Source organism: Gopherus evgoodei, chromosome 1, assembly GCF_007399415.2.
Source record: "Gopherus evgoodei ecotype Sinaloan lineage chromosome 1, rGopEvg1_v1.p, whole genome shotgun sequence".
Lineage (NCBI taxonomy): Eukaryota > Metazoa > Chordata > Testudines > Testudinidae > Gopherus > Gopherus evgoodei.
The window spans coordinates 177,555,105-177,572,036 of NC_044322.1; the positions used below are offsets into that span (position 1 = coordinate 177,555,105).

The window sequence follows — 16,932 nt, forward strand, 5'->3', positions numbered from 1 at the left end:
GGGTTAATGTTTATGGCCCAATGCTCTAGTCCACTTTTACACTAGCTTGGCTCCATTAAATTCAATAAAGTGCAACTGGCATGGAACTGATGTGATAGTGGAGAATCACACCCACTGGGTTCTGGTTCAGCTCATTAAAGAAACTGACTCAGGACACAGACATTCAGATCAGAATTTACCATCAGTTTTGGAGGAGTTGAGTTTCGCATCCAGAGTTATAGTTCTCTCCCAATTGCATGCATAAGTACTGCAGAATTGCTTCACCACTGCCTTACATCTTGTGTAGCCATTTACCTCAATGCAAAGTGCATGTAAGATTCTCTCATATTAGAATGGCAGTATATTATCCTGACATTGCACAGATGTGATAATTACACAAAGTGTAAATCAATGGAGAATAAATTCACGCTTTTCTGCTCAGCTGAAATTCTCAAGCTGGCTAGGTTTTTGTATGCTATTCTATAGTAAGGTTTAAAAACACTGAGGTTTTTTTAGAAAAAAAAATTCTAACCACTAAGACATACACACTAGCCTCCCAAGTAACTGGGTAATCATATTGTACTTGTTCTTATCCATTCCTGTCCCTCTGGGTTGTTGTCTCTTCCGTTCTTAATTTAGAGCCATTTTCACATTAAGTAATATCTTATTTCACAAATAGCTCCATCAAGTCCTTTCACTTTAAACTCTTCTGTATAGAGAATTTACCTCTATTTGTTCTGTAAAGTCCAGTGTATATAATACTGTTATTTCCCCCCAGAGTACAGAACCGTGCTACACAAGTTTCAATTGACTATTGTTGAACACTGCATAATAAAATTTAATTCTCTGTCTGTTAAAAATGGTAGTGCAATACTTTTGAGTGGTGGCGTTGAAAAACAGAAATCTGATAACTCACTGTCATTAAAATCATTAATCCTGACCTTTCAATGCTATTCAGGCATCTTAAATGAAATATTTCAAGAAGTGTGTGTCAGAGTGAAGGTAGTACCTGGTTTTTGTGGGAGGGGTTTTTTTGTTTTGTGTGTGTGTGTGTGCGTGTGTTTCTGTTCTTTTTCCTTTAGATTTCAAACCTCAAAAATCTTTGAATAAATACCCACTATTCTAGGAACCAGTACTACCAGACACAATCATTTTTAAACTGTTATCCAGTCAGAGAAGCACAATGAGTATCTTAAAAATGTCTCACTTTTTTTCCTCCTAGAAATATGAATACATCATCAGCGATGTTATCCACTGGAAATGGACCATTTGTAAAAATCACCAAAGCAGCTAACCAGAGCCTAATACTTATACCAAGGTAGGCATCAATGGATCTTTCTCATATTAAGGATCAAATTGATGACAGTGGTAAATAAAAATAAATATAGTAATAAATGCCTTGTTCTACTTTACTTTAGTTGAGAGCCAGTGTGGTCTAGTATATAAGGCACTGCACTGGGAGCCAGGAGACCTAGATTCTATTCCACCTCTGCCACTCACTTTCTGTGTGACCTTGGGCAAGTCATTTCATGTCTCTGTTTCCCCTGCCATGTGTTGTGTATTGTAAGTTTTTGGGTCAGAGACTTTCTCTATGTGTTTGAATTTTACAATCTTGGTTAGGGCATCTGTGTGCTACTGTGATTTCAATAATAAATAGTACTGTTCTTGCATAGCATTTTGTATCCATAGATCTCAAAGTTTTTACACTAAGTATCATTAACCCCATTTTACAGATGGCAAATAAGGGGTCCTGAGAAGTGAGGTGACTTGGCCAATGTCATCACTCAGATTGGCAAGAATAGAAGAACCCAGATCTCTTAAGTCCCAGTCCAGTGTTCTATCTTGTAGCCCACACCGCTTCTCATATTAAATATAAAATGTTAGGAAAATACTGAAAACTGGTAGTTTGGGACCAATCTATAGCAAGAACAGAGAGCAATACAAATGTAATAGCCGGCTAGAAAAAAAAAAGACCTTCTCTTCCTGATTGCATATGTTTTAAGGCAAGTGGTAGTAACCAAAATAAAATGAGGCCTGTATAGTTCTTCTGGCTTTGTCTCCATATCTTTCTCACGGAAATCAGCTCATTAAGCAAAGAGCTGTTCAGAACCATATCCTAGCCCCTAATCTCTTTTACCCTATATTATATCTGATGTGACTTTCAAGGATTCCTATGGGTTTGGAATGATTGGGAGCTTTTCTTGACTATAGACCCTGAATTTAATAGTTGCAAAGAATTATGTTCACAAGGTGTGAATTACGTTCACAAGGTGCAGTGCTTTAGGCACACCTGTAAAAGGAGAGGTGCTTGCCATTGACTAGCAAGACAATTTACACTTCAGTTAAAGCAGTGCCTTAAAGGAGCTAAGAAAACTTAGTAGTCCTATCACATTAACAGTTACATTTTCCCGGAATATTGATAGATGCGCTGACACAGAAAATCACCATATAATTGCTCAGTTGCTTAGACTGGATTGAAGATGAGATGCATCAATAGTCTTGTAGGCTTCACTTATGAGCCATATTACACAATAGTAAAGCTATAGGGAATATTTAATTTGCTACAGAGTTCCTTTTTCCCTGCTGGAAGCTGACTGATACATTTTCTGTTCTAATTCTATTCTGTTAATACCAAATATTTATCAGTCTCACTGGTGGTGGGAAAAAACCATCTTAGAGTACTGGAGGATCATTGAAAGCTATTTTTCTTTTTTTAATAAAATGTACGTCTAAACAAGCATTGCCATGAGAGATCTTAAAGAGCAGCCTATGATTTAAAGGGATCTTCTATTACTATCAGTTAGACACTAAAGAATGAGGAGAGTGAGAGGAAAAGGAAGAAGACCATTTATCTTAACTGCATTCCTACTGCAAAAAGAGATTTCTTTTCTGTTTATCATCTAGACTCCTGATAAGGATCACTTTATTATGGTGATACCATTATACCCTCATGTATTTTCACAGAAGTTGTAATGTTGCAGAATGAGAGGAGGATTAGAGTGTTTTTCTTTTAGTAAAATAAACTAATAATAATAAAAGTCAATTGATAATCAATACATGAAGTCCAGATCCCACACTGCATTTAGTCCTTACTCAGTCAAAACTCTCTTTGAAGATCATAGGAGTTTTGACTGATTGAGGATAGTAAAATGTGACCCAGAAATGAAACCACTGTTCATATCTGGGACACACCGGGAACTTATTTACTGGCAGAAGGATAACATTGGCATTGGGCCAGAGGCATGGTGGGGCAATGCACTAAGCAACTCTGTGGCATGGCAGGCTCCACAGCCAGAGACAGATTAGGGATTTGTGGGGACCTCGGCCAGAGCAAGTGGAGGCCCCCCTCCATTCCCTTTCTCCAGCAGTCTCCCCCGGCGCTCCTGCCAGGGAAATGGGGTTGTGGTGTGGAGGCTTGTCCCACCCAACCCCCCCACCTGGAACTCCTGGTGGGGAGCAGGGGCTTCCCCCACAGCCCAGATGGAGCACCGGGAGAGCAAGAGGAGCAGTACAAGCCCCCTCGCCCTGACCCCACTCTCTGTCAGGCGTGCCAGGCAGGTGGATTAGGTCGGGGCACTGGGGCACCTATTTTTTGGAGGGGCTCTCAACTGGCCAGGGCCCCTGGAAATGGGCCCCGTTGTCCCAGTGTCTAATCTGCCACTGTCCACAGCAAGAAATATTTCTGCAAAGAGCAACTGGGAAGGATAATATTGACGCAGACATCAAAGTCATCTACCACCACCACCACAGGAGTTGCTGCCAGCCCAACTCCTATATATAGTGTGACAAGTGGGCCTTTGAGGTAACGCAGGGGAAGCAGTCAGCACGCACCAAGCCTCCCTGACATTTCAATGGGAGAGGAGGGAGATTAGAGCTGGGCAAATAATCGATTTTTCTGGTTCATTGGCAGCTCTGAAACATTGAAAAACAACTTTGGGTCGAATCAACCCAAAATAAAAAATTCTGAAAAAAATTGGCAAATTGAAAAAGTCAAGAGAAGTTTCATTTTGTGTGGAACAGAACATTTCATTTGACTCAAAATAAAATGTATTGTTTCCTTTCCAGATGCTTTTAAAAATAAATAACAAAGGAAATTAATGGCTAAATTCACCAAATGTGGGCATGAGGGGAAGGAAAAGAGGTAGTACTGCCTATCTTATAATCTTTATCCAGTGATTCGGGCGCTCATGCAGGATGTAGGAGACCCACATTCAATTCTCCCCTCTGCCAGATGTAGAAAAGGGATTTGAACACAGGTCTCCATCACTGCAGAGTGTACTGTAGCCTCTGGACTATAGGGTAGGCTGTTGTGGGGGGTGTTTTACTCTCTCCTGTTGAAGCTGTTCTAATGGTTAGGGTACTTTTCTGCAATATGGGAGACTCAAGTTCAAATCTCTTCTCCATAGCAGGTACAGGGAACAACTGGATTCAGCTGACTGCCCTAAACACTAAAGTTTAGAGTAAAAGTTATAAGAGTGGTGGCACCGCTTTCCTTTCTGTCCATTTTGCAAATCACTCCTAATCCCAAATCATAGTTTTGGCCAAAAGTATTTGGCAAATTTGTTCCAAATTCAGAAATACTTTTAGGCTGGTCCAAACTGCATGTTTTGGCTACTAAACTATTCAACTGAAAATTTTCATCCGACTCTAAGGGGAATTGATCCTCCTCAGCTACCCAACTGGCGGCCATAGGAATGACAAATAGGGATGAACAGCCCAGAAACAATCTCCAGACTGACAGCTCCAACATGAAATAAAGGTGGAGGCCCACCAGTTTGAAGTCCCTCTGATCATGGCAATCAGGGGGTGTCAGCAGTATAAGAAATACCTCAGTGAGTTGCCACTCCTACTCATAGCTCCCTGTTATAGATTAAAGAGTAGGAGATGCTAGATGTTGTATCACCATCATAGAAGGCATGGACCCTGTCAAGATGAGCTAACGTTCTATCCCACCTCCCACTGAACCTGCATAAGGAGTGGGCAGCATTAGTTCCTGCACCCTCTGCAGCTCCATGGAATCCATACAAGGCAGTTTGGTGGAGATGGAGCTCATTTGCAAAAGTTCCCAGTTACTGTGCAATCCTGCTGGAAGCAAGTGTGTTCCCTGCCTTACCCCTTTCTGTACCAGCTTATTCATCCTCCCTTCCAGATGGCCCAGTGCACAGCTGCTTTGCATGGGCTTATGCATTTTCAATGGGATTTTGAGTAAAGACTGAAGAATTTGGCTTTATTGGTTTAAACTACATCCTTGGAGTTATATGTAAGACTGAAAATAGATGTTTGCAATGTGAAAACTATACAGTGATGCTGGATTACAATATGAGAGTGTATATTATTGTATAATAGGGAAATATTGATAGCTACACTTCTATAATCATGCTATATTACTCTGTATACATTTAAAAAAACAAACTATGTATTAAACTAGTTCTCTGTTGATATTCTTTCCTGGTATGTTTTTGTATATATCAGATTTAATTGGTGGCACAGGCACTGTCCCCAGTGCTCTGATTCATTACAAGCTATGAAGATAATCTTAAAACCTCTGGGTGTCAGAAATGCTTGAGTAATTTTGATCTGTGGCCTTGTGCTCTTCAGGCTTCTGGCTTTATGTCTCTTCTAAATAATTCCTAAGCCTTTATGTGTGTCTATATATATATTCTACAGTGCAGTGTTATCTCCATTAAAGCCACACTGATATCAAACTTTTATATATATATATATATAAAAATTCTTTGGTTACACTGATATCTAGTGGCAAGTTCCTGAATACACCCAAGAAGGCAGCAAAAAATCCATATTGAATTCAGTTTGTATTGGATTCAGAATTTTAGCAAGTGACAATTCTCCCCTACAGATTGGGCTATTTTTAGTTCTATAATATGCTGGTTTTAATCAAATGTCCAACAAAGGAGACTATATATATGCAATATCCGTATTGTATATTATAATTGAAACTTACATTTAAGCATTGGGTACTACAGCCAAATTACTGCACATGAACACTGTGGTTTTCCTTTAGAATAAGGAAACTTGATGTACAGAAGGAGTTTTGTAATGATGCTAAACTGCACTTAAACATGCTTATGTAATGTCACCTGGCCTGCAGACACCTGTATTTTTAACAACTGTGCTTTCATTCCAGCAAACAGTGTCTCGGTAATCTGGTGATTCATCTGCAATGCAACAATAAACGTAAGTAAATATTTCATAAGAAACTTCCACTTTAAAAATCAAATTGTTGGCTCCATAAACTTCATGTCTATTGTTTGAAAGATTTTTGCAGTGAAATATAAACTGTACTTTCATATAAACAATGAAGCAGGAACATTTACAATCTTCAGTTGTTTTCAGACTTAAACATACAATGGGTGCAAATAAAAAGAAGTTATCCACACCACACTCCCATCCCCAAACTTTAGGAAAGATCAGATCCAGTACCAGACTGGAATTTTGTATCTTGGGCACATCTTGAAATACGGCATAAATTAATTTCAGACTTCCCCTCCCCTTTCTAATTCTAGCTTGTGGAAAACGATTAATAACTTATGAGATCGGTGCAAGGATTGTAGGTGGAAGTGATGCCAAAGAAGGAGCTTGGCCTTGGGTAGTCTCGCTATTTTTTAATGAAAGACCTACATGTGGAGCTTCCCTCATCAGTGATGAATGGCTGGTCTCAGCAGCGCACTGTGTATATGGGTAATGTTTACTTTCTCCTTAAGTTAATACATAGACCATGATGAACCTCCCAAAATGTACATGTACCCTGATGGGAAGATGTTTGTTCATAAAGCTGGGTTACAGAATGGCCTTGATATGTCAATCGGATATGCATAGGGCAACACTGCTAGCCACATAGGGTATGTCTACACTGCGATAAAAGACCTGTGGTGTGGCCATGGGTGGCTCTGGTCTGCTCACTTAGGCTCACAGAGCTCAGGCTGCGGGGCTATAAAATTTCAGTGTAGGTATTCAGCCTTGGGCTGTAGCGCAGACTGAGACCTCCCAAGGGGAGAAGACTTCAGATCCCATGCTCCAGCCCAAGGCTGAAAGCCTGCACTGAATTTTTTAGATTCTCAGCCTGAGCCCTGAGACATGGGCTCTGCAACTTGGTACAGCAGGTTTTTTATTGTAGTGTGGACAGACCCATAGATTCCCATTGAAGTCAATGGGAACCACATATTCACAGGGATCTTCCCTTATGGATCCTATGAAAGGGAATAGATATGGTTGCCTTCAATAGCAGGGGACTGAACTCATTGACCCAAGAGGTATGTTCCAATCCTATATTGTTATGTTCTGATGGATCTGACTGCAGAATCAAGGCTTACAATTATGCTTTTAATAATATTCTGTTATTTTTGCCTCAGTAAAATGACTTTTTCATGCTAGAGTTATGTTGTTTTGTCAAATTAATTATTTTCAAAGTTGAAAAATAATTCTTTAGTGGTCCAAAGGCCCATCAGATAAATTATTTACATTAGGTACTTGAAAATCATACCCAATAACAAAACTGTTCAAATGGAGAATAGCCAGAGTCAATAGAAAGTATGAGGGAAAAATTAATTTAGGGGGCTTGAGACAGTTCTGTAGGATTTTCCAAACACTAAATCTCTCTTTCTCTCTCTCCCATCCCCCGATGTACAATGTTGTGGTGGAAACTCATGTACCGCAGGGACCCAGTTTTATAAAAATGACATTACTGCTGAAGTCTGCACCAGACTAGGGAAAAACCTGAAATTAGTGATAGGTACAGTTAATAACCCAGCTCATCATTTAATTATTATGTACTGAATTATTCATTCACCTAATAAGAGATGGAGTCCAGCTCACAGAGTTCTTAGCAGCCCCCATTTCAATGACTTCAGTAAGGAGTCATTTAAATCAAGAGACACTTTTTTGAAAATGGAAGGTTGTATACATTAAATATATGATACCTCATCAAGCATTTGCATTTTATCTGTAATTAATTTGGTGTCTTCATTACTCACTCAAAGCTTTCCCAATGGTGTGAGAGTAAAGAATGACATCATATCTCATAAAGGTAAATTTAGTGTTGCATGTGTAATTATGACTCTCTGCTGTACACTATGAGAGACTGATCAAGATTTACACTACTCTACACAATTGGAATAAATCTCATTTTGTCTGAATATATGTTTTAATCACCTCAAGTAGTCTCTATGGTGCACTACCCAGAATATGAGGAGATGAGGTATATTTTAAAATATTTCCTACAATATGTTACCATTATGTCTACAATTAAAGTGCTGTAGAGGGGACCATGAATAGGAAAACATAGTGTTTAAAAAATTATGGAAGAACTATCACTATTGTAAGAGAGTAAAATCCATTTATTTATGTCTGAATATTGGTGACATGGCAGAATTTACTAAAGCCTTCTCTATTCATTGCTACCTATGAACACTTAGCAGATGACTTCCCAGTAATCTGCTATACAGCATCTATTCATCTCCTCAATGATCATACTCTATTACAATGACTTGCCACCATTCCTTCTGTAATAACTATCTCAAAGTTATTTCCATCTCTGTGCCTGATGTGACAAAAGTACATGAGTTTGTGCTTGTTGATTTCTGACAACAGAGTTTGCTTCTCTCCAGCAATGCTCCTAACATAAACATTCCTCATCATTTCTATCCAGGAGATATGCAAAAGTCTTTGCCAGCACCACATTTCAAGGGCTTCAGTTTTCTTCTTGTCAGCAGCCTTAACATCCCATAATTCACATCCGTAGGTTGCTATTGAGAAAATTAAGTTTTTAACCAGTTGAAACTTTGCACATTTTTTAAGATTTTTTTTCCAAATTTTTCTTAGGGGGTCATTGTGGAGCAAACCATTCCTATATTTCTTCAAAAAAACCTCCTTGGTTGGATATGTATGACCCCAGATAACAGAAATCATTTACTACCTCTACATCTTGAGCATTAATCGAGGTGTTTGCTTGCATCTTGTTTTTGTTAATCATGAAGTTCATTTTCACCATATTCAGAGATAATCCGTATTCATTAGTAACTGGTTTTTTACAAAAACAACTAGGAGTACTTGTGGCACCTTAGAGACTAACAAATTTATTTGGGCATAAGCTTTCGTGGGCTAAAACCCACTTCATCAGATGCATGGAGTGGAAAATACAGTAGGCGACTATATATACACAATACATGAAAAGATGGGATTTGCTTTACTGAGTGGGGGTGAGGGTCAGTGCTAATGAGATAATTCAGTTAAAGTGAGAGTGGGCTATTCTCAACAGTAGAATACCAAGGGAGGAAAAACCACTTTTGTACTGGTAATGAGGCCAACATAATCAGGGTGGCCCATTTCAAAGAGTTGACAAGAAGATGTGAGTAACAATAGGTGGAAATTAGTTTTTGTAGTGACCCATCCACTCCCAGTCTTTATTCAGGTCTAATTTGATGGTGTCCAGTTTGCAAATTAATTCCAGTTCTGCACTTTCTCATTGGAGTCTGTTTTGAAGTATTTTTGTTGAAGAATTGACACTTTTAAGTCTGTTATTGAGTGTCCAGGGAGATGGAAGTGTTTTCCGACTGGTTTATGAAAGTTATAATTCTTAACGTCTGATTTGAGTCAATTTATTCTTTTGGGACTGGGAGTTATTAATAATTAGTAATTAAAGACTGAGAGTGGATAGGTCACTACAAAAACTAATTTCCCCATGCTAATTTCCACCTATTGTTACTCAGACCTTCTTGTCCACTGTTTGAAATGGGCCACCCTGATTACGTTGGCCTCATTACCAGTACAAAAGTGTTTTTTCCTCCCTTGGTATTCTACTGTTGAGAATAACCCACTTCCACTTTAATTGAATTATCTTGTTAGCACTGACCCTCCCCTCCACTTAGTAAAGCAACTCGCATCTTTTCATGTACTGTGTATATATACCCGCCTACTGTATTTTTCACTCCATGCATCTGATGAAGTGGTTTTTAGCCCACGAAAGCTTATGTTCAAATAAATTTGTTAGTCTCTAAGGTGCCACAAGGACTCTTCATTGTTTTTGCTGATACAGACTAACATGGTTACAACTCTGAAACCTGTTTATTTTACATACACCAATGTTTGTTGCATTTCAGTCGCTATAGAGAACTGATAGAAATCTGGGTGTTCAGCTTCAACCAGGCTCATAAGTATTTATATTGTTTGTAAATCAATTAATTCAGTAGACATCTGATGATTCAAAACAACTTCAACTATAAAGCAGGTCTCTAACTAAAGTACATCCTACACAGCTTAGCAATCAATACAGATTGTAGAGGAACAAACTTGTCATTTTTTTTTTCATTTAAATACTTTTTCTATTATGTTCAAGTCTTAACTCTTGATTTTCTAGATCTTTTTTTCACCTGTGGGTAAACAAAATTAAAAACAAGATTTCTAATGGTATGTCTACTCTGCAGTCAGGAGGTGTGATTGCAGCATGTCTAGACATATCCGAGCTAACTTTGATCTAGCTAGCTTGAGTAACAGTAGCCATGAACTAGAGGCAGCATGGGTTAGTCTTGTCCACCCCAAATCCTGAGTACATACTCCAGAAGCCACTGCCTCTGCTACAGTGATTTCACTGCTATTGTAACTTGAGCTATCTTCGAGCTAGCTAAATTAAAGCTAGTTTGGGTATGTCTATATGTGCTGCAATCACACCTCCCTATTGCAGTTTAGACATACCCTCAGTCTACCATCCTCAAAGTATTTCGTGCTCATAATTTTCTATCTGAGGGATGATTATTAATTGCATTGGAATTTTTAATTTCAGCGGTTTAAACGGTCATAATAATTAATGATTCTTCCATAACTGCACTATTGTCCAAGCAATTCTGTATAAATGTATTTTTGGCTTAATACTAAAAATTAACTAATAATTCTAGCGCTGTCAGAAAATGGTAAGCAGTTTAAAATGAGAATATGCTACTCCACTTAATCTGAAAAAATATACAAAGTGTATGTGTGTATATATATATATATATATATATATACATATTCATTCTTGAGGGAATTAAAGATTAATGCAAATTATACATGGCAAATTGTTCAAGTCCTTCATTTGATCATAAATAATTGTGAATATTCCTTGCAATCTCTAGGAGGAATTTAATACCATCTCAGTGGAAAGCAGTGCTGGGCTTGCATACCACTTTGAATCTGACATATCCTCAAACAGTAATTGAAAAGATCGATCAAATTGTCATAAATCCTCATTATAACAAGCGCACAAAAGATAGTGACATTGCTATGATGCATCTTCAGTTCAAAGTGAATTATACAGGTAGGATTGTTGATCTTCTCTTACACGTTTATTTACTCTGTATGAATGAATTTGAGCTAGCTTCAAGTGGATTAGTCAACCTGACTTTACTCAGTAATGACGAGTTAATGCGATACTTGGACTTGTCCTTATAAATTAGATATAATCTTGGGAAAACCAATCAGCAGACTCAGTCCTGTGCTTGTTAGGAATTTTGCCTGAGCAAGGAAAAGAGGGTTTGGATCAATGTGCATTTTGGTAACTGACATAACAAACACCAGAATACTAGAAACAAGTTGAAAATAATTATTTCTCTTTCACAGATTACATACAGCCTATTTGCTTACCAGAAGCAAGTCAACAGTTTTTGCCAGGAATGAATTGCTCTATTGCTGGCTGGGGAAGAACTACAAATCAAGGTCAGTCACCACACTTTTAAAAATACCACAAAAAATAATGAGGAAATCTCTTTGTTGGATGTCAGAGATGTATTTTTTACTTTACATGTTCAAGTCTTGAAGTAATAGGAAATCTATCGTATCGCTTGGGAAGTTGTTCCAAAGGCTAATTTCCCTCCCTGTTAACAAAGTATGTCTTATTTCCAGTTAGATTTCCATTATCGTGTTTCTGATTGTGTGCACACAATAGAAGTCAATGTGAGCTGCCTATACATATTTGTGGGCTGGATTTGTATGTAATAGTAATACCTGCCTCTTAAATAGAATTTCATCAGTATTTGTCAAAGTGATTTACAAAAGTATTATAATTATTTTGCAAGTGAGGAAACTGAGTCACGGAGTGGTGAGGTGACTTGCCCAATATCACCCAGCAGGTGAGTGGCAAAGCCACAGCCAGAACTAAGGTTCCTGAGTCCTAGTCTAGTGCTCTCTTCATTCAGCCACCTTCTGTAACATTAAAAGTCTCTAAAAAAGGTCCTATACAGTACTGTGACTGTTTCTTTGCCATTCACTATAATGGAGTACTCTTCATAAGGAAAAAAATGCCCATCATGTCTTTGTTTCTGCACACGTAAGGCTGAAATCCTGCCTTTCACTCCATTTCATCTTGCAACATAGGATGCAGAGAGAAATAAAATTCAGATCCAGATTTTGACCATTCCAGCCTTCAGGAGCATTTGGGTGCAAGAAGTTGGTTCCAGACCTCTAGAGGGAGGCCATTTTCATCAAATCTGATTATTTAGTTTTGATGAGCACCATGCAGTTCATATGCCATACCACAAGCTCGTCAGAAGTGAGAGAAAGAAAAGGGGATGTCAGCTGTTGAGAGACTTTAGCGAGGGAAGGCTGTTTATCTAAACTTTTAAAAAAATTTAAAAATATATTTAGGCTTATTTTAGACAAAAGGCTGAAATTCAGGCCTAGTGTTAACATTTCTGGGGTCGTTTGCCTGTTCTTAACAAAGATCCCATATTGTCATGGCTAGGCTGTAGGTAGCCAGACCTGGTAGTCAGAGCCAGAGTCACAGGAGAGAAGTTAGGGTCAAAAGACAAACTGGAGGTCAGAACCATGAATCATATGCCAGGAAATCAAGCCAGAGGAACAGGAGCAGGATGGCACACAGTCCAGAACAGGCTGGAGCCCAGTTGTTTGGATAGCTTCCTGTGCCTGCTGCTGGACCAGAAAGCTAATCAGCTGCTCCGGGACTCCACCAAAAGTACTGAAAGGGCAGAGCTTCAAACTGGGGCTGAGCTTTTTGGATCCCAGGTAAGCAAGCCTTAGCAGGCTGCCAGGTGAAGGGTTGGAGTATAGCTGTTCCTAAAAACCCTGGAAACCCACGTTTATGACTTGTGGGTCATGACACATACATGCTGCCATGCCCTAATGTATCCAACCACATCAATGACTGAGAATTCTAGTGTACATGTTTTCAATGGCAAACATTTTTAAATGTCCCAAATGATTATTTTAAAATGTAGTGAACAACTGCTCCTGCCTGAGATTTTTTTTGCCAACATTTCAGCCCGCAACCAATTTTTACGTTCCTTACATAAACCTCTCCAAAATAAAAATTGCCATTTAAAAATGAACACATCCTGAAATGTATTTATATTCTGCTTCACAAAAAGCAGATTTCTACTTTTCAGAGATTGTTATAGCAGACGGAGCCAAATTCTGTCCTGAGACAAAGGAGGTTGCACAGGGGAATCTGATGGCAGAATGTAGCTCATAGGATATTATTATTACTGGTAAAGATGCATACAGAGGAAAGAATGCAGCTTGACTGTTAGAGCCTAGGCTGAATTTCCAGGGCTGAGAATTTACATTTTCATTTTGTAAATCAAGCATATTGATCTGGTGTCACAGAGCAATAAACATGGAACAACTCTGCCATTTTTGCTGAGCTGCTTTCAGAGTACAATTGCACTGTAAAAATTTGGTTAATAATTAATAACATACATTAGTGTAAGGGGTTAAAATGACCAACTGAAAATCATACAATATACTCAAAGAATCTGGATAGTCGAAGCCATGTTTTTAATTAGTCCTTAGATCCATGCATAATAATATTCATTTATTTTAATCAGGGTTGCTCAGAGGACTCAGGGGACCTGGGGCAAAGCAATTTCGGGGGCCCCTTCCAAAAAAAAAGTTGCAATACTATAAAATACTATATTCTCGTGGGGAAAATTGCTCCTCTTGCCCCCCTCCCCTGGGCGGCCCTGACTTTAATGGCCTTCATTAAGTTATTTGAAAAACAAAATTTAGTTGTGATCCCTATTATAAAAGCTCAGGATTTCATTCACTAATGTTTACTCAAGAATAACTCCAATGACTGAGGAGGAAGGATGGGCCTCGTGCACAGCACACTGGATTGGATTAAGGAGACCTGTATTCAAATCCTAGCTCAGACTGATTTCTCTTTGTGATCTTGGGCAACTCTCATAATATACCCTCTGCCTCAGTTCCTCATCTATAAAATAGAGTTTATATATTCTACCTCGCAGAGGATAAAATCCATTAATGATAGTGAGCCAGGGCCTTATAAGTTCCTAGCTACATTTTAGTAGAGTATAAACTGAAGTAATGACATGGCAACCCAGGCCCTTCATAGTGCTATGTAATGAGAGTGAAATATTTGAATCACTAAGAATAATGGCTGTTGTTTATGCTATGCATTTTGATCAGTTTGGTTGTATATACTCTGTATTTTGATAAGGTTCCACTGCAAACATATTGCAAGAAGCAGAAGTCCCTCTTATAACAAATGAGAAATGCCAACAAATGCTGCCAGAATACAATATTACAGAGAATATGATGTGTGCAGGCTATGATGAAGGAGGAGTCGACTCCTGTCAGGTAAGTAAAAACAACCCATTTGCATTGCTAATATTATATTCCTTCTAATTACTGAACAGCTCACTGGTTGGTCCTCTGATCATGAAAAACTAGCCACTCACTGTCAGAATATAATTTCTACTCAGAGCCTTACATATTTCACACTGTAACAAGATACATGCTTTAAAGATTACAAGCTATTTTGCACCTCATAGACTTTAAGGCCAGAAGGGACTTTTCTGACATAAAAAAAACCACTAGAGGGCAATATGGGGTGTTGGAAGTGCCACATATTGAACTTCACACAGTTTCTGGTCTGCAATCTCTTCAAAAGGAAGAGATGTTTGTGGGTGGAAATGTGAGGTGCCAGGCTTAAACACCAAGCTGACATAAGCCTAAGAAATACTTCAGATAGATGGATGGAGAACAGTAAGGGGGCATTACTTTCAAACATTTAGATTCCATGGATCCTCAAGAAATGGAAAATCCAATAACTTGGAGGGTCTGCCCTTCTCTGTGACAAGATAACGCTGTTGCTCTCTTATGATCTTCCTGCCCTCTAGTAGCATAGCTTCCTAAGGAGCCATTGTCCACCCCAGATCAGCCTACAATGCACTCCCTCTCTATGGGGAGGCAGACAGCACTGAATGTTACTTAGTTCTGCTTCTAGCGGCATGAACTCTGTGTTTTTGCTGACTGTTTTCATCACATTCTAATGGAAGCATGCTACATAATGTGGGTCTCACTGGATCTACCCTATGCTGCTTCTGACTTGTGCCCCATAACTGCAAGACTAGACCAAATGAAGTTGCCTTTAGGGAGTTACAGCAGACTCTCAGAAAAAAGGAGATCATACTGCGTTGGCTCCACTCTAAACTCCTTAAGTTTGTGAGGCTTTCCCTACCTGTTTTGCTTTTTATTTGCTTCCTCTTATTCCCCACTAAAGAGGGAAGAGCTAGGCCTTAATATTATATAGAGTGCAAGAGATCAGTGCTGTAATCAATGACCAAAGAACCATGAATTAGGAAGGATACCGCAAGCACAGATAGCCTGTAGGTTGCTGACAGAGTGAGAGAGCTTCTGCAGCTGCTCTGCAGGCTTTGAGAGAGAGGTTTTATTTCCCCCAGACATTTTTCAGAAGTCCCCTGTGCAAAGCCCATTTAATCAGGATTTGTGCAAGGTAAGAGGATACAACTTAAAGTTGATAAGTAAAACAATTAATGCAAAGGGTTCTACTGGGCTTCATGGCTGATACCGTTCATGACTGACAGGTGTCTAAGAGTTTAAGATCACACCTTATGTTAAAAAAAAAATCAGTAAACAGTGTTCTCTTTTGAGTATTTCTCCATATGGATCTTCTTCTGGGCACATCGGGAACATATGCACCAAAACTGAGATACACACAGACAAAGCAGCTTGAAGATCCAAAGTTACTTTAAGATAGAGAGCAGTTCATTTTTTAACTCTTGAATTTCAATATTGCAGGGAGATTCTGGAGGGTCCCTGATGAGTCAAGATAATAATAGGTGGCTTTTGGCAGGTGTGACATCCTTTGGCTATCAATGTGCATTGCCCCAGCATCCTGGAGTGTATGTTCGAGTCACCCAATTTGTGGACTGGATAAAACAATTCATACATTAGCTTGACTTAAAAAGCAAACAAAAAAATAAAAATAGACTGTAAAGACAAATATTAAGCAAGATTATAATACACCACATAGCATTCAGAACTATTGGTAAGAGAAGCTGAATAAAATCCTGTCATTCAAAGTGAGATTTAGACAAAAACAAACTTTTGAGAGGAAAACATTAAATATTAAGAAACTCTGTCATGTCAGAAAGCAATATTTCAAAACAGCAGCTGTCTCTTTTGCCACTGGTTCTTACCACTTTACATTGACAGCTATATGAGATGTGGTTTTACTATTTATCCATCTTACAGACATAGCTTTTAAAAAAATGCTAATGCCCAGTACATTATGGAACCCTGCACAATGATTTAGAAGGAGTAAGATCTGTGATTTGCAAAGGATATGCTCTTTATTGAGTAACAGCTATATAAATTATTAATCCCAGGCCAAACATGTAAACAGTTTTTCAGGGTTTTTATGCTTTCCTTCCCAACATTCCTTCCCATTTCAATGCATAGGGAATTTTGTTTAATAATCCCCCTGCATCAAAATAGGGCTGTACCCTAACTGTTTATGAGACCATGAGAGCTCCTTTGTTTCTATTACAAACATTTCTGAAATAAATTTTATACCTGGAAATGGCATGCAAATCAATCTGGCTGCTTTATAATGGATAAACTGACCCGGGGCCAATTTTTTTCCCTGGTGTCACTGTTTTGGAAATAATGAAGTTACACCAGGAA

At 38.6% G+C, this 16,932-nt stretch overlaps 1 protein-coding gene across 1 annotated transcript in view; it reads left to right on the forward strand.

Annotated features, from left to right (window-relative positions):
- The window catches only part of TMPRSS15 (transmembrane serine protease 15), a 91,197-nt gene extending 74,997 nt beyond the window's left edge, over positions 1-16,200 (forward strand). The window contains exons 19-25 of the mRNA XM_030548476.1: positions 1,202-1,297; positions 6,125-6,174; positions 6,504-6,678; positions 11,103-11,284; positions 11,587-11,682; positions 14,441-14,580; positions 16,045-16,200. Coding sequence (XP_030404336.1) covers positions 1,202-1,297; positions 6,125-6,174; positions 6,504-6,678; positions 11,103-11,284; positions 11,587-11,682; positions 14,441-14,580; positions 16,045-16,200 — 895 coding nt within the window. The remainder of the gene's footprint in view (positions 1-1,201; positions 1,298-6,124; positions 6,175-6,503; positions 6,679-11,102; positions 11,285-11,586; positions 11,683-14,440; positions 14,581-16,044) is intronic.
- The last annotated feature ends 732 nt before the right edge of the window (positions 16,201-16,932 follow it).